This window comes from Chelonia mydas, chromosome 1, assembly GCF_015237465.2.
Source record: "Chelonia mydas isolate rCheMyd1 chromosome 1, rCheMyd1.pri.v2, whole genome shotgun sequence".
NCBI classification, from domain to species: Eukaryota; Metazoa; Chordata; order Testudines; family Cheloniidae; genus Chelonia; species Chelonia mydas.
The window spans coordinates 16,909,333-16,927,730 of record NC_057849.1 but is presented as its reverse complement, the minus strand read 5'-3'; the positions used below and the strand labels follow the sequence as shown (position 1 = coordinate 16,927,730).

The following is an 18,398-nucleotide window of genomic DNA, read 5'->3' as shown; positions in this document are numbered from 1 at the left end:
TTTTTTTGTACACAATTCCACACTTGTAAGTTCAACTTTCATAATAAAGAGATTGCACTACAGTATTTGTATTAGGTGAATTGAAAAATACTACTTTTTTTACAGTGCAAATACTTGTAATCAAAAATAAATATTAAGTGAGCACTGTATACTTTTTCTGTGTTGTAACTGAAATCAATATATTTGAAAAGGAAGAAAACATCCAAAAATATTTAAATAAATGGTATTCTGTTACTGCTTAACAGCGCGATTAATCGCGATTAATTTTTTTAATCATTTGACAGCCCTAATAAGCACGCAATCTAAACTCAACCCTATTAGACTGGGAAACATCTAGATCAAGCAGTTGTTCTCACCCTACTGGATATTGCAGTTCATAGTGTCTCCTGTGAGTGAGTCAGTGAATTGTAACTCTTCTGCTGTACAAGGGCTGGTGATGTCTGTTCAGCACCCACCTGGGCATTGGTTACCTCCCTTGTCATTTTCTCTGGAGAGCTAGTATCTGGGCACTTCTCAAATCCACTGCGTATTTTAGTGACAGCCATACAACATAATTCTCATAACTTTATATGCCCTAATGATACACATATTTAGATAGAACCATGGCTTTTAGTGGATTATAACCTTTCCCCTGATACCTCGCATGGTGTGCTTTATATGAAAAATCACAATTATATATAAATGATGAATATGGGGCGCTCCCCCAAGGTATAGAATGTCACACCATTAATGTGTGATGATATTGCAGGTCTGATATTCAGGGCCCCATGATTGCTTGGCCACATAATGTGACCTTATTTCTTACAGATCTTGTCTCCACAGTCTAAGGGCTTGTCTACACTGGCACTTTACAGCGCTGCAACTTTCTTGCTCAGGGGAGTGAAAAAACACCCCCTGAGGGCAGCAAGTTTCAGCACTGTAAAGCGCCAGGGTAGAGAGTGCTCCAGCGCTGGTAGCTGCGCCCCTCATGAAGCTGGGGTTTTTTTTAGAGCTCCGGGAGAGCTTTCTCCCAGTGCTCTGCCGCGACTATACAAGCCACGTTACACAGCAGCGCTTTAACGTTGCCAGTGTAGACTAGGCCTTAGTTAGATTTCTCCTACACCCTTATGGTAGGGAAAATTTCCAAGTATGACCTGAGACATAGTTGTCTTCCTAACGCTGCAGGCAGCCTGAATCAGTAACTCTGAGAGATGTGGACTACTCCTACTAATTTAAATGGAATGTTGATTCTGATGCCTAATGATGGCAACATGAAACATGGCCAGAAACTTTCACTATTGCATAAATTGGCAGAAATCCATAGCTAATACACTTACTGTTATCTTTGGTTGCAGTGAGGCAGCTTTCTCCTTTGTTTGTAGGCAGACACACAAGACGCACATCCTTCCCAGTGCGAAAAGCCTCAACTGCTTCCTTTGTGCTAAACCCCAAACTTCTTTTTGACACGTTCTGGGTGCCAAAACTCCCAACTCCCTCTACCCACTTTCTAAAATCCTCCATCTTTCTCATCAATAATTGTTACAATACATTTGTGTTGTCAATAGAAAACTCTCCTGCATGCTGAAAACTGAAAATGTACGGTGTAAAACTGAAACCATTTGAGCCATCTGAATTTAGTATCAAAATAACAGGGAATACTTTCAGTGCGTTACTCATTTCATATTCAGTGAAAGAACTCTTTTGAAATGTTCTGGGAGCTACCACGGGAATCTCAATATGCCATTGAATTTAGCATTGCTGTGCTGCAGTAATTAGGGCCGGTGAGGGGGTGGCTGCAGTCTTGGTGTCCATGGTTTTGTGCTGTATGTGGGTCCTGGCCTGTATTTCACTATTTTATGATCTTTAAGCTGAAAAGAGAGCAGAGGAGACCATCATTTCTTTCATCCCTAGGAGAACGATCCCTCTGTGAGATTGAAGATTGCTTCCTTGCTAGGTTTGTTATCGAAGACGGCAGGATTTTCTCCAGACTGCATTATGGATGATGCAATTAACACACTTCAAAATGAGAGTAAGTCACACTTCAGATCTAATTTGAAATCAAGGCAGAATCCTCCAGACTTTGTACATCTAAGGCAGTGGTCTCTAACCTTTTTACGCACAAGATCACTTTTTGAATTTAAGATCAACCCAGGATCTACCCCGCCCCCTTCCCCGAGGCCCGCCCTGCTCACTCCATTCCCTACTCTGGCTGGGAATGTGGGAAGGGGCTCCAGGCTGAGTCTGGGGCAGGGGATTGGGGTGCAGGAGTGAGGTGTGCTAGCTCTGGGAGGGAGTTTGTGTGCAGGGGTCATCCGGTCACACTGCACCTAATCTCATAGAATCCACTGGACATTTCATGAGTTTTACTTTTTATTAGTCTCATTTGTGGTTTGTAGATCCAAAATCCTTCAGGGATTGTCACAAATCAATGTAACAATCTCAACTGCGGGGTGTGTATTGGTTGAGCCTGGGGCAGAAGGTTGCGGTGCAGGACTGAGGGGTGCAAGCTCTGGGAGGGAGTTTGGGTGCAGGAGGGGGCTCCAGGCTGGTGCAGGGGATTGGGGTGCAGGAGGGGGTGAGGGGTGCGGGCTCTGGGAGGGAGTTGGTGCAGGAGGGGGCTCCGGGTTGGGGTGTAAGAGGGGTTGCGAGGTGCAGGTTCTGGCTGGGAGGCACTTGCCACAGGCAGCTCCCGGTCAGCGGCGCAGCAGGGCTCAAGCAGGCTGCCTGCCTGCCATGGCCCCATGCCACTCCCAGAAGCGGCTGGCTGCTGGCACGTCTTTGTCGGCTCTGGGTGGGATGGGGGCAGTGGGTCTCCTCGCGTTGCCTGCGCCTGTAAGCACCACCCCCGGCGCTCCCATTGGCTGGTTTCCAGCCAATGGGAGCTGCAGGGATGGTGCTGGGGGCTGGGGCAGCACACAGAGCTCCCTGACTCCCCTCCTCCCAGGGGCCGCAGAGACGTGCCAGCAGCCAGCCGCTTCTGGGAGCGGAGTTGGGCCACGGCAGGCAGGCAGCCTGCCTGAGCCCTGCTGCACCGGAGATCGCGATCGACTGGCAGAGGCTCCAGGATCAACCAGTCAGTTGCCATCGACGAGTTGGTGACCAGTGATCTAAGGACTGTGGCAAGACTCCTATGTGAACACAAACAGCCTAAGTATAAGATGGGGGATTATTGCTCAGAGGGAACGTTATTTCCTCCCCCCTCAACCCCCCGTATTCTCTATTTTTATGACCAGTGGAAAATCCTATCATGACATTCTCAAGGCAAAAAAATCTTTCAGCATCACTGTTTGTTATATAATGTCATTGTAGAACAGCAGACGGTACAGAGTGTATGTTCCTGCTGTAAAATCACAGAGGCAGAGACATTGTTTCTTAACTGCTCTGTGTTGGGGGACAGCCTTGTTTGCAAGTGGAACACTGTAATGGAATCTTTCCTCACCCCAGCTGCAGGATAATGGCAGAAGTTTATTTTTAATTTGCACAAAAACAACATTCCACGAGCACTGTTTTCATAAGAGGGTGAAGGACAAACTATCCCCCATTTCTTGCTGTAACAAAGTCTGTTTTAATTTTAAAAGAATTTCATCCCTCCAAGCACTTTATGTAAAAAACATTTCTTGGGAGGTGGGGGATGCAGGTCACCAGTGGGATTTAGGAGCACAAGTTCAATTGACAGTCAGTGGGACTTAGGCACTTTTAGAAATTCCATCCTGTGAGAACATCATTTATGTAATACGCACAGTGGTTTTTCAGTTTACTTGCAACGTAGACAGTGAGATCTCTGTAGGCTCACGAAATTAGTAAAGAGATATGAAACCTTTCACTGTTTTGTTTAACAGAGTCCCACCAAGTTCTTGCTCAGCTGCTGGATACCCTGTTGGTGATTGGGACGAAACTCACAGAGAACCCAGCTGTCAGAATGAGACTGCTAGACGTAGCCTGCAAGGTAATATAGTCTTATTGATGAAGTAAATATGCTGTAGAGACCAAATTCTGCTCCCAGATACTCGTGTAGCTTGTGTTGAAATCAAAAGCGGTTGCATGCACATATCTGGGAGGAGAGTTTCACTCTAAATTTTAAATATGCGTCATTGCCAATCATAAAAATTCTGATAACATCAATGCAAAAAATCTACATAACAGTGTCCAGTACACTGAAACCCTCAAAATCTCTAAATCTGAATTAATGAGACTCTTGCAGCCTCAAAATAGCAGCTATGACCTACTTGTTAGAATCGTACTCATATCAGTTTTCATACTTTCCACTTACGTAACCCTGTTCATGTACAGATTTACAAATGGTTTCAGAGTAGCAGCCGTGTTAAATGTGGTTAAAAGTTGTTCCTGTTTTCCTGATGGCATTACTGGTGCATGGAGAAGCCAGGTGAACAGAACGATCTTAAATTTGGATATGGACATTGTCTTTCTACCTGTCTGCAATTCACCTAGCATCCCAATAGTTCTACGTAAATCCAGATTCCCTAATTTGTAGGCCTGTCCTCAATCCACTAGACCACAGTTGCCTTTTATATTTAAAAAGCAAAGGAAATGAAGCTCAGAGTTCATAGATAATGTTAGCTGGCATTAGTTTGCAGCATTTAGGGGGTATTATTTTTGAAGCTTGTGCAATCAATGTTATCTGACTTCCACACCTGCTAACCCTTTCCCTCAGCACTTATGTCTCACATAAGAGCCCTATTAAAAGAAATAAAGAGCTCTGTGGAAGCTTGAAAGCTTGTCTCTTTCACCAGCAGAAGTTGGTCCAATAAACAATATTACCACACCCATCTAGTCTCAGGAAAACAGTATCTGTTTATAGCTAAGATAATCTTGTTGTTAAAGGGAGAAAATATACTGACTCTAATGTTTGATTTGACCAATCTCAATTTGTTACAATTATGTCGGTAACCAAAGTACATTCTGTTCATGGAGTAGCCGCGTTGAATAAAAATCACAGAATGAATTGCCATGTGAGTTAATAAATTATCCATAATTACCTATTTCTCTTTTGGTATTTTAATGAAAAAATTATCTGAGTCAGTGAGTCACTCCCCTTCTTTAAATTTAATTTTAAAGTATTCTGCTTTTCCTTGGATTATGATCAATCCTCTACTAAAGTGTTGGAGGAGAAGAATATATAAGAAGAAATTGTATTATATTAAAAGATCTTTAAAATGCTTTTTTGGGAGGGATTTAATAGTGTGTGTTTCATTGATACAGAAGATTGGTGATTCATTGACTGGTGAAATGCTACCTAATTTTACTCACCGCTTGAAAATATACCTGTAGAGGAGGATTTTCTTTCTACAAATTGTATTAAGAGGCAAGCTGTATCCACAATTGTTTTTCTGTGTGTGTACCAAATCAATAGGAGATTTCAGTGTCAATCTATTGCAGGATAGGAATCCTTGGTAGGATTACTAAATTTAAGGGTATCTTTTAAGTCATATAAACTCTGAGGCAGTTTTGGTATGAGCACAAGACTGGGAACTAGGAACTCTTGAATTCCAACTTGGATACTTCTATTCTTAATTGCAAAATGGGGAGGATGGTTGTAAGTGCCAAATACCCTTGCTGCATGAGCAGTTACTCATTTTGTGTGTGCTGCTTAGGCTGTGCAGTACTTTGCCTAAATTACATCTGCAACTGTTTTTGAAAATTATGCCCCACGAGAAAGCTTATTTTAATTCGTTGCTGAAAAAGCTGTTTTCTGTGGAGAGAACTGTAATGTATGTGTGTGTAAAATTTCTGATTAAACTTCTTCATGAAATTATTGTTCTGTAGGATTGATAATATATAGAATAAAGTAAGCATCAAATATTTGAAGGAAAGCTACTATTGGACTTTTTCCCTGAAAACTGTTGTAACTTTAAAACAAAACACAAACTTTTGGGAGGCTTCATCTCATGTGAAACAGTCTGCTGCTTGAAAGGATAAAATACCAAGAAAAACATTTCTTCTTCTATCCCATTACACAGTATCTGACGGACTCCTCCCATGGTGTCAGAAACAAGTGCCTCCAGCTGATTGGTTATCTTGGATCTGTGGAAAAAGGTGCCACAAAAGAAGCTGAAAGCCTGGCTACCAAAGATGTCCAGAAGATAATAGGGGACCACTTTATTGATCAGGACCCTCGTGTTAGGACTGCAGCTATAAAAGCTATGGTAAGTGCTGCTGCACACTTAAATGTATTAGGAGTCACTCAAGAAGACTTGTAAGTGGTTGTAAATTGAGCCAGAAAAACTCAGTCAGGAAGGTGATTTATTAAGTCATTTTGGTAAATGTGAGAAATAAAGTTACCCAAGTTTCAATTAAATTGGCCTTGAAAAAGTGTGAGGGGAATATCCAGATTCTTGTACAATAGATTAATAGAGGATAAATATATATTTTGGAAGTTTATCATTTTAGTGACTTCAGATTTTTTGGTGTGTGTGTGTGTATATAACAAAATCAGGCACATTCCAATTAGCAATAAATATGCTTTCCTTGCTTTAGCTTTGGTTATGGTCAATACTGACCACTCCAACTAATGCTTGTTGGGATGTAGCATCAGGAAGTTGCTGAAGGAAGAAGAAATACTTCAGTAACTGGAAAAATCCAAGAGAAAGTTTATGCTTAAAAATAGCATTTCTGCAGGGCTCAGTAATCATGTTAATTGGGTGTTCAGCAACTGCTAGTAAGGTAAACCCATTTCCATGTGGGGATGGAGGGTATTCAAATTAACACTCGTTAAACTTCTGAAAAAGAGGCAGCATTTAATACAGGATTTCAGTAGGGTCTGGTTGGGATCTCCCTCTGCTCTTTCCATCCACTTCTGTTGTATTTTAATGACTCTCTTTACAGATATTTTTTTAAACATGTTCATGTGACTTTTTATGGTTAAATTGAATGTCCAAACCTAGACTCTTATTGCCAGGACAATATACTATCACAGCACAAAAGCCTCCATCGTTCTGTAGTTTGAGACCAGAAAGCATTCTTTGGAGGCACCAAAAAACCTTGCCCATGACTACTTTGCTACTGTTTTAATATTTTTTCTTCATTTGTAAATTGTAGTCTGCAGAGGCTTGTCTAGAAAAGATAAATGCTTTTCTTTCAGATGACAGCCTACCGGATAGTCTTCCCATGTATAGGGAACATATATAATTCTGTCTTACTATTTATACTTCGGAAACTCATATGGAACTACATTATTCTGTGTAGAAACTGTCTGAGGTTGCTAGAGAAGGGTATACAGCTTTGCTGGATCAGTAGTTGAGAATGTTTTCGGACAAGATTTTATTGAGAATTCATGTTGTGAAGCACAACTCTTCAGAAGACTGGAGAAAGATGGTGTTATTGGTAGCACTAATGTAAAAACCAAGTATGATGGAGACAAACTTTATACCATAGTCTAGATAATTATTTATTATAATAAGATGAGAATATTTAATTCAGCAGAGGCCATGAAATGGTTGAATGTAGCAGAGAATCAACTACTATAGCAAGCAATTATTATGGGATTCATGTCAATGGTAATCAAATGGTAGAGACAATAGTAATGAAAATTGACTATCTTATTTAAAACCATGTGATGATGCATCTATTTGTTTTTTTCCTCCTTTTATAGCTGCAGCTACATGAAAGAGGATTAAAATTGCAGCAGACTATTTACAGTCAGGTAATGCCTTATTAAATATTGTGCAAGTTCTTTTTTAGTTTCTGTGACAAAGTAGTTCAATAGGAAAGGAAGTATGTTCAAGACAGTGAAGCTGTGGAGATGTAATTTGCTTACTTTTACTGGAGGAGGGAGAGGGTTGTGGAAAAGGTGAGGCATTTTAGTAATTGTGGCCCCGATCTTGCAATCTAATCTGTGCAAGTGGAATCTTGCACACATGCAGAGTCTTCCAAGCATTCCATGGCCTAGGCCCAGGATATCTAAAATACTATCTAAAGCTCTGGGACAAAGACCTGGTTGACAACTATGCTCCTCTGGCACAATGGAACTCTCTACTTTAAGAGCAAAGCTCATCTGTGCAGGAGACAGAACTTTCTCCGGGGGTCTGAGACTGTGGAATGAGTTCCACCAAGAGCTAAGGACCATCACAACACCTCCACTTTCTGCTCCTAGTGCAAAGTGCATTTTTTTTATCTGCCTTCTATTATGTAAACACATAGCAACAGGTGTATTTATTAGGGGGAAAAAATAAACCTTACCAAAACAAGATACTCCACTGCACATGCTTTCTCCTTTGAAGAGAGGGTGAATGAACAAACATCATGTGGCAGGCGTGTAGTAGCATTGCTTAATGTACTACTGGAAGGTGCTCATACTGTGGTGATGAGCGCAGCATAAGAACCTGAATAGAATTAAATAGTCTCATTGATGTTCCCATGAGGATGGGGTCTACCTTCATGGATAAGGTTTCAGGATCAAGGCCTATGAAAATGAGAATAATATGGATCATAGTCAGTTGTAGCGAGGACAGGTGCTGCGCAACATTCTTCATGTCTCTGTGTAGTTCAGCCAGTCCTAGAGCTCACCTGAGCAGAGCTAACCAATCTGATAAGTACTGCACTGGATTTGTCTAATGGACAAAGGTCTGGTAGGACTAGGTTGAGATAACCAAATACATTTTGATTCATAACCTCACCTAGCTGGTATAGAATCTGTACTTTATCATATAAGAGAGTTTAATGGAAGCTTAAATGTAAACCTGGTGCAGGGGTGTAAGATTAATATTTGGAAACCTTCATTTCAGGCTTGCAAATTGCTCTCAGATGATTATGAACAGGTACGCAGTGCTGCAGTTCAGTTGATCTGGGTCCTCAGTCAGCTGTATCCTGAGAGGTATGTGCTGTATGCAAACTGGTTCAAAAAGTTATACAGGATAGGAATAAGCATGCTAGTTCTGAAGGTTTTTGTCTTAAACAAGTCCCTTACATTGTGATTTGAAAGGCTATGTATATTAAATGCCTATAGCCTAAGCCAAAAGTGGACACGTTGGACTAGATGATATTTTTGTTTGTTCGTTCCTAAGATTCCTTATGTGTTATAGTAGTAGCAGAGCACTGTTTATTTCATTGGCCTTTGCCACGAAGGATAACACATTTTATACAAAGTCTCAGCACAGTGACTTATATTGTGTGCCTTTGTCTTATTCAGCATTGTCCCAATTCCTTCTTCCAATGAAGAAATTCGCTTAGTTGATGATGCATTTGGAAAAATATGTCATATGGTCAGTGATGGCTCATGGGTTGTTAGAGTGCAAGCTGCTAAACTGTTGGTAAGTTTCCTTGTTGTTTTCATGTCCTCTTGGTAGAAGGTCACAGTATGTTGCCTTTTTTGCCTATATTTGGGAAAAAAGGATGTGAAGAGAGCATTAATGTTCTGACTTCCGTTTACTGGATTTGCTAGTTGATACTGTGTGTGATATCAGTGTCTAGATCAATTGATTTCTGCCAAATTTCAAGGCAGTTTTGAGGGGGGAGGTGGAGCTAGCGTATATGCAGATCCATTAGAAAATAGCTTCCCAGCTATTCACAGCTGTTCTCTCCTCTGCGGGGAATGGACTCCTCAGCACAACCAAAATCTCGTTTATGGCCCCCAACTTCAAGGCCAGGTTTTTAGATCCCTAGCTAGGACCAACTATATGGAGAGAGTGGGGTGCTGTGATGAATTTATATGCGGACACTCATGAATGCTTAAAAGCTCCTAAATACTGCAGTGATGAGCACTATATAAACCCCTTGAAATACAGAAATGAGTGGTCACTGTGCTGGGGTGTGTCACTCTGCAGATTCTATTGGCTTACATTGATAACCATCTTGGTTCTTCACGTAATGTGGGTTTTTTTTTGTTTGTTTTTTTTTCAGGGATCTATGCAGCAAGTTAGTTCCCATTTCTTGGAGCAGACACTTGACAAGAAGCTGATGTCAGATCTGAGGGTACATAAACCTTGTCTTTTATTATTTTGTCCCCTCCCGTTCCGTCTCCCCCCCCCTTACCTAGCACTAAAATTGCACAACAGGTAAGTTAATGTCTAACATATTTCTTTATCTTTTCCATGCCTCAGGGCAATTGAGAGTTGATTGATCGTGACAGGTTGACTTTAACAGAAAACGAAGGCTAAACTGCTTCATTAGCTTTTGTGTTCTTATAATAAATCACTCCTGAAGCTGTTCAGGTTTCATTGAGGAGAGAGTGGGATTAGCATGCTATCTTGACACCATCTTGTTTTAGAGCTTCTCTCTTATTTATTGTGAACAGAAAGATTGTGTTCCAGTTTTGGGAACATGCTATAACACAAGATCTTACAGGATCTGCTTGGCAGTCATTTCAAATGACTTAACGCTTAGAATTGGGACTCTTGTTTGTTTGTTTTTTTTTATCATGATTTTGCAGTTGATTCACATAGTGACCTTGGGCAAAATCCTTCTTCTCTTTGGCTCAATTTTTCCATCTACAAAATGGGATAACTCGTCTGTATCTCACAAGGATGATAGGGCTAAATTCGCTAATTTTTTTAAAGTGTATTGAGATCCTTGGTTGGATGGAAAGTGAACGTAAGGCTTTGTCTGCACTGGGCAACTGAAGTGTGTTAGGAAATGTGGAGACATTTTGATTAACACATGATTTAATGCCAGTTATTATCTAATATAGACACACAGTCATATTAAAGTGGTAGGGCATAACCCCAATTTAACAGGGGTAGCTACAGAATCGTGTTTAACGATATGTTAATTAAAACATGTTAGATATTCTTTTCCCAGTGAAAACAAAGCACAAAATATTGAGTGATTTTTTCATATAAGAGGAGGGTAGCTTTCATGTCTCTCAGCAATTACATCTCTTCCTCCTATCACTGTTGAAGTCTTTCGCTATAACCTTGTTATGGAACCAGAGAAAGTCAGTTAATGCACCAATAGTTCCTTTAAAATTTAATAGCCTTTATGATACATAATATTTGTTTTCACAGAGGAAGCGCACTGCACATGAACGAGCCAAAGAGCTCTACAGCTCTGGGGAGTTTTCAAGTGGCAGAAAATGGGGAGACGATGCACCCAAAGAAGAAATAGACACAGGCGCTGTGAACTTGATTGAATCGGGAGCTTGTGGGGCTTTTGTTCATGGCCTGGAAGATGAAATGTATGGTGAGTGTTAACTTTGTATTTGGCAACCAAAGAAAGGAGGATCTGAATGTAAAGTCCCTAACATACTGGATAACGTAGCTTTCCAAAATTCCTGTTGCTTGGAACAGATCCCCTTTTTCCAAAAAAAAAAAAAAGAGTGACTAATATATTGCAAGGTTGTGTTTTTTTTTCATTACCATCTTGGTGAGGGTGAGCAAGTAGATTTTGTTCCTGGTTGGTAAATATTCATGATTTTGCAAGACTGAATTAATGTTAGCTCAGCACTTTGGACAGGCAAAGGATTCTGTATTAGGGTACTCGGAAATCAGTAATTTTTTAAAACAGTTAATTTAGGTAAGTGTGTGGGGAAAAGAGTGTCTACTTCTACTGTTCAAGGATCAGATCCAGCTCCCACTGGATGTGTTTTCATTGACTTCAGTAAGCTAGAATGAGTCCTAAATTGGAAACTTTAGTTGCTATTCCTGGAAATGGACAGATTCTCTAGAGCCTAGAGAAAGGGGAAACCTACATTCATCTTACAACAGTTGAAAGCATGTTGGTCCTCTCTCACTGTAAATAGTTTTAACAGAGTTGGCCAGCAGTGGTTTGGAGCACAACATTGGGACCCAAGCCCTGGAGTTGTAAACTTAGCTATGACACTGACCTTGTTAATGGGACTAACCAAGGTCACTTCACCTCTCTGCCCCAGCTTCCCCATCTGTGGATAGGGAATAATTCTTACCCCTTGTATCTCTATGGGGCTATTGAGAGTGTTAATGTTAGTGAAGTGCCTTAAAGATGAACATTTCTATGAGCTGTAATTGCTGATTGTTGCTTTTAAAATTTACCATGTGGATGGAGGAACATTAGAAAGTACAGGGTGTGCTCTAAAAAGTATCTCTGTAAAATCACATTGTAAAGATTGGTTTGTTGCTCTATGACTTCTGTATTAGGCTTGCTCAATTTGCAATTAAAATTACATGGTGTTTTCTGTCAAAGTCCTTCTGGGATGTGAAAAATAACCTTGGTTCTTTCTGGCTTAATAATAAAGATTTTTCACTTGAAACAATTTGGATTCCGTACCATAATATCCAGCTTGCTGTCACATAGATTTTTCGCTCTGCAGTTCCAAAGGTAGCATTTCTATCAATGAAGAATGATTGACTCGGAATACACACAGATCTGGTGAACTGATGTGGAAATTAATTATACAGTCACCTCTCTGACCATTACTGCACTTTAAATGCTACTGGCTACAGTTCCACCTTATACCCAGCACTGCAGCCTTCCCTTGTACTAATTTTCAATCTGTATCTGAGTCTGCCTTGTCAGAGCAATGTCAGTGAAATGTGTTTTAATCTGTGCTGCCTTAACTGAGTGAGTAGGTTGGTGGATGAGGGGAAAGGATCTATAACTAAATAAGCAGCGTCTTACTGTAATTGTATTTTTTCGAGTTAATCAGAGGCATCAGGAATCACACCATGTTGTTCAAGAACAATAAGCCTAACATGCTACATTTGCAAATTTTAATTCACTGTTTTCAAGCTAAGCTTTTTTGGATGAAAAATAGAAATATCTTATAACATGCCAGATTTGGTTCTGTTGTTTTTATGATCACCGTTCACAAAAGCCTGCAGAAAGTGGATGAGAGAGTCTTTTGCCTCCATTTAATGGATTACATGTGGAGGTACTTCAAATACCTACAGTGTTTTTTACAGCACGAATACATGTGGGCTGCTTGGCTATCCCTTCTGGTCTTTCCAATAACATGCATATTAATCATTCCCATGGTACCTCTTCCTTTCTGAGGGATCGCATAGCTCTAAACTAAGCGCTCTCAAACTTCATTGCACCGCGATCCCCTTCTGACAACAAATATTACTTCATGACCCCAGGAGGGGGACCGAAGCCTGAGACCGCCCAAGCCCTGCCACCCTGCGGGAGGGACAAAGTCAAAGCTCCATTTCCCCAGGCAGGGAGGCCAAAGCCCAAAGGCTTCAGCCCCAGGCAGGGGGCTTGTAACCTGAGCCCTCGGACTTGCGCTTTGGTCCTGGGCCCCAGCAAGTTTAAGCCAGCCCTGGTGACCCCATTAAAATGGGGTCCTGATCCACTTTGGGGTCCTTACCCACAGTTTGAGAACTGCTGCACGGTTCACTTCTGCTATTGAAACACAATTACCCTGGGGTGAAATCTAACTTTTATAGAGAACTACACAGCAAGTGAAGGAAGGATGTGAAGAACACTCTCGACAATTGAAATGGCAGGAAGTGTACAGGCAGGCAGAATGTAATTATCGAACTCCTACTCCTGCAAAACATGCCATGGCTCTCTAATAATCTAATAATAATAATCTTGGTTTTTTTGCCTCACCTGAAAATATCTCCAGTGTCACTTCAAATGGTAGCTTGTGCTGTTCAGAACTGATAATTGGAGTGAATGATACCTAACAGAGACAGCTCTGGTGATTCAAAATTTTCCTTAGGGGTCTCCTATCAAAATTCTTACGCTTGCATAGCTTGAGGTCTGGCCACTAGGTGATAGAGCTTTTGACCAGTATTAAAAATAACCCTAAATAAGATTTTTTTTTTTTTTTTTCCTTCTTTCAGAGGTTCGGATTGCTGCAGTTGAGGCCCTCTGTATGCTGGCTCAATCTTCACCTTCTTTTGCAGAGAAGTGTCTTGATTTTCTAGTAGACATGTTTAATGATGAGATTGAAGAGGTAAGATTGCAGTCGATACACACGATGAGAAAAATCTCCAACAACATAACTCTGCGAGAGGACCAGCTCGATACCGTGCTAGCTGTCTTAGAGGCAAGTGTTCTCTTTGGAAAGAACTTCCCATGGCCACTGTCTTTGATCTCCTAGAATTTATTACCTTTGATTTTTGTATGAAAAGTCAAGATATATGCTGATACAGAGTATGGCCTAAACTTTCAAAAAAGCTGAAGTTGGATACCCAGAAATCAAGGCACCTAAAATCACTAATCATGTTTGAAAATGTAGTCCTACATCTTTTTTTGTTGTTTGTATTTCTACAATGATTGATCATTCATGTTATGCCAGCTGAAACGTGATAATTGATGCTTTATATAGCATCTTTGATCCTGAAGGATTTCTGAGCACTTTGGCTAATACTTTCTAACTTGGTAACTAAATGCCTACTTGGGCACCAAAATAAGTGTTCTGTAAATCATGCCACTTTCGTTTAGGGACCCTTGTTTGAAAATGCTGGCCTTTGCCTTTACCATTTTCTTTTTTAACCCCACTGCTTTCGCCAGCTGCTCCTACCATGTCTGTCTCCTCTTCTACTGGCTGCTTTTGTTATCAAATACAAACTCTTGTACTTGCTTTCAAGTCTCTGCACAACTCTGCTCTGGTTCGCATGTCTTCTTACACTTGACTTTCCTCTTCTCAAGTCACGCGCCTATCCAGCCCTTTATAATCTTCTCCCACTTTTGTTTCCATGCCTTCTTCCTTGCAATCCCTATGCCTGACCTTGCATGCGATGCTTTCATTGTCTCTCTCTCAAGTCCCTCGTTAGAACACACTTTCTTTGTGAAGATTTGTCCACTCAGCAGTGTTAATTTATTTAAAAAAAAAACAAAAAACACTCAACATTCTGCACAGCCCTGTCATACTTTCACCCTTTGATCACCCATTGCATTATTTGTTTAGTTAGACTGAGATTCTTAACAGCAGGGCTTCTGTTTCTTCTCATGGTGTTGGTGTTCTGCAAATCGTAAATTTAAAAAAAAAAAAAAAATCTGCCACTGAAATGCAGCCACCTCTGGAGCAGAACACAAAAGCTTTTTAACAGCACACAGTAACACTACATAAGTACTGGTAAAGAGGAAGAATAATGTGTGCATTTGAAACTACAGAGTGTATTTTAGGCAGGTAGAATGTAATTTTTCAAATTGGAGTTCAGTTATGGCACCATAGTAAACACTTGTACAAATAGAGCTATAGGACCTCCATGTTACAGTATACGTGAAAGGTGTCCCTTCTGGCAACAAGGTGCCTCTTGAAGTGTTTTTCTGCCTTAAACGGTGACTGCAAAAATGACATTGTGGGGTTCCATATTTATTGTCTCACTGGATTCCAGTATCAAGCTTTGTGCACTTCAAAAGTAAAAAGATACCCCCACTGCCTGCCAGCCTGGCAAACTCAACCTAGGAACTGAGAGTCATGCTGGGCTCTGTTCATCCCATACATCATCTCCAGTAATAGATTTTGCAGGCCAGATTATGGCCTTCAGTGACACCTTTGCAAACCCATTTAAGGCTGCCTGGGGCATAACTTCTTCCACTGAATTGAATGGGAATTTTGCCTGATTAAGGGCCTGCAGGCTCTAGCTTCAAATGCTGAATAGAGGAACACTTCTTCCTAAATGGCTAAATGTAGTTTTCAACCATCATCTGCTTGGCCATGCAATAGTTACCCAGCACCTCTAAATATCTACCAGATCCTTTGTGCCTGAGGATACCAGTTGATATATTTATCACTCCTAGTGATTTTCATTTGAGAGAGTGAAGAGTGGAAAAGTTTTCATCCGTGAAAGGAAGCGCATGTGTAAGTGAGACAGCTTGGCTGAGTTCAAAAGAGACAGAGCCTGCAGCAGTCGGGCTGGACTGATGTTCCTCTGGGTTTTGCTGTAACCTACTAGAAATAGACATTGGATTTAGGGAACCTATGGGAATAATTCTACAATATTTAAAGTGTGTGTGTGTGTGTGTGTGTGTGTGTGTATATATACACACACACACGTGCATGCTAATAGTTAGAGCTCTTGGTTTTTAGGATTCCTCCCGAGACATTCGGGAAGCACTTCATGAACTACTGTGCTGCACCAATGTCTCGACTAAAGAAGGCATCCATCTTGCATTGGTGGAGCTGCTGAAAAACCTAACCAAATATCCTACTGACAGAGAGTCCATATGGAAGTAAGTATTGCTCTTCTACATGCTTCTTGCTTGTCCATTTTTTTTAGCTTTCATATTTATTCTAATAACCAAGTCCTAAAGCCAGTAAATGTTTTATTTAGCTGAGGGGTACAGTTGCTACTCATATGATTTCTTGTTATCCTGTAAATATTCTGAACAGAAGTGGTACTAAGCATTTTTCACACTGCACCTGAAATAGAGATTCTTCTTCGAGTGCTTGTTCATGTCAATTCCAATCAGGTGTGGGCGCGCTGCTTGCTTAGTTGTTGGAAAGTTTTCCCATAGCAGTTCCCTTCGGGTCAGCTGTGAAGCCTCCTGGAGTGGTGCCTTCATGGCATTCAATATATGACCCTGCCGACCCGACCCCTCCTCAGTTCCTTCTTACCGCCAGTGACGGTCGATGGAACTGCCGTCACTTGCTTAACAAATGCTTCCCTTAGCATTCTTTCATATAGTTAGCTTAGCCTAGTTTAGTTGTAGTTAGTCTTAGTTAGTGTCTATACAATATAGAAGTTTGGGAGCGGGGTTTTCCCAACCCCTCCCCCCCCTTGGGCCCCAGGGCATGCCGTGAGCCCAAGGCTTTAAACCCTGTGGAAACTGCAGCAAGCCTATGCCAACGAGCGACCCCCACGACTCGCGTCTGAAGTGTCTGGGGGAGGCGCACCAGACAGACAGGTGCAAGATCTGCAGGGCTTTCCTCCCCAGAACTGAAAAGGAGCAAGATTTCTGGCTGAAGCAGTTGTTCATGGAATCCACTTTGTCCGCAGTCTGCTGCAGACAGTCAGGACCCTGCACCGACTGTGTCCGTACGGAATTCCCCGGCATCAGTACATGGCACGGTGCTGAGGAAGGACTCCAGTCTAAGAGACCCTTGGCACTGACGTTCTCTGGCACCGCAGGAGGCACAGACAACCCGGCACCCCTCGCATTCACCGATGCCGTACAACCAGCATAGACAAGCCGACAGGGGGCGCTCCCCAGTGCAGAAAACAGCGGGACCTGCAGGCGCAGTACCAGGGCATCCTGTGAGGGAGCCCTCAGCATTTAGGCAACAAGAGACGGCACTGTCAACTTCAGTTCCCACAGAGGTCCGTTGAGTGCGGCGCACAGCGACTCCCGGGATGGGCAGTGCCAAGTGGAGGAGTTGGAGTTACCATCCCCCACAGACACTTTTTGGAGCCACCAGAGACTTGATAGGGATGACTGCTCCTCAGCCCTCGGTGATCAGAGATAAGCCCTTGGTGCCGTTGCAGCTGACGCCATCTAGAGGCAAGCTGGCCATGATGTGGCAGTCACTCTCTCCGGCCCAGTGCTGTTTGCCTCAGCACCGCTCCAGATCACTATCCTCAAGGCACCGTTCTCCGGCACCAGACTCCCCAAAGGGTTCCCCGGCACCAAGGAGGGAGCAGCAGCAATCCCCGGCTCCAAGAGAGGACCAGCACCATACCCCCAGCACCAGTCCCTGGCACCAGATCTAAGGCGCCGGTCCCCGATGCCGGATTCCTGGTTTCGGTCCCCGGCCCAGGCATCTCGGCACCTGTCCCTTGCATCATCAACACGGCGCAGGTCTCCAGCGCAGCACTATGCGGCGCCACCGTGGTCATCTCAGCTGAGATCCGTGTCTTCGGACTTAGATGGTGGCTCGCACTATTCCCGTCGCAGCAGGCATAGATCCAACAAGCAACGGAGGGAGGTGCCAATGGCATGGCAAGCCCAGTGGCAGCCTCCAGCGCAATGGCCCTTTTGGAGCCCCCAGGCTTACCATCAGGCCCAGGACTCCCTTTCCAGGGGCTCCCATTCAGTGGCCTCAAGCACCAACCACCCCAGATAGCCAAGGACCGGCCTACGCCCCGTGGTTCTGAGGCTACCTTGGCGCAAGCCCCACAGCCAGCCCAGGTTGCCTCCGAGGCATGACCCATTGCAAGGCCAGGCTACTGCTACCTTGGCTACAGTTGCCACAGAGGCCACAGATGCTGAACAGGAGGAGTTTAGGGAGCCGGAGGGTCAGGAGGACCCCGGACCACCTCTGGCCTCCTCATCTTCTCCCCGGACGAGGTGGTGATGGGAGCTTCAACCTCGGGCCCTCCCCCAATTGACCACATGGCCCACCAGGACTTTCTACAAAGGATTGCCCGTAACGTGGGGTTGCAGGCAGAGGAGGTGGTCGAGCCCGAAGACCCCATGGTCAACAGCCTTGCTCCAGAGCGACCATTCAGGGTAGCTCTGCCATGAATAAAAACTATCCATAACAATATTAAGACTCTGGCAGACTCCTGCCCACCGCCAGGGGGGTAGAGTGCAAGTACTTTGTTCCCTCCAAGGGGTATGAGTACCTCTTCTGACACCTGTAACCATGTTATCTC

General features: G+C 42.7%; 1 protein-coding gene across 4 annotated transcripts in view; it reads left to right on the top strand.

Moving 5' to 3' along the window:
- INTS4 (integrator complex subunit 4) overlaps positions 1 to 18,398 on the top strand; it is a 63,133-nt gene that overhangs the window by 9,410 nt on the left and 35,325 nt on the right. For all 4 annotated transcript variants that reach the window (XM_037886474.2, XM_037886536.2, XM_037886404.2 and 1 more), the window contains exons 3-12: positions 1,891 to 2,008; positions 3,819 to 3,925; positions 5,958 to 6,143; positions 7,589 to 7,639; positions 8,721 to 8,809; positions 9,125 to 9,245; positions 9,835 to 9,906; positions 10,938 to 11,112; positions 13,698 to 13,903; positions 15,893 to 16,035. In XM_037886474.2, coding sequence (XP_037742402.1) covers positions 1,891 to 2,008; positions 3,819 to 3,925; positions 5,958 to 6,143; positions 7,589 to 7,639; positions 8,721 to 8,809; positions 9,125 to 9,245; positions 9,835 to 9,906; positions 10,938 to 11,112; positions 13,698 to 13,903; positions 15,893 to 16,035 — 1,268 coding nt within the window. The remainder of the gene's footprint in view (positions 1 to 1,890; positions 2,009 to 3,818; positions 3,926 to 5,957; positions 6,144 to 7,588; positions 7,640 to 8,720; positions 8,810 to 9,124; positions 9,246 to 9,834; positions 9,907 to 10,937; positions 11,113 to 13,697; positions 13,904 to 15,892; positions 16,036 to 18,398) is intronic.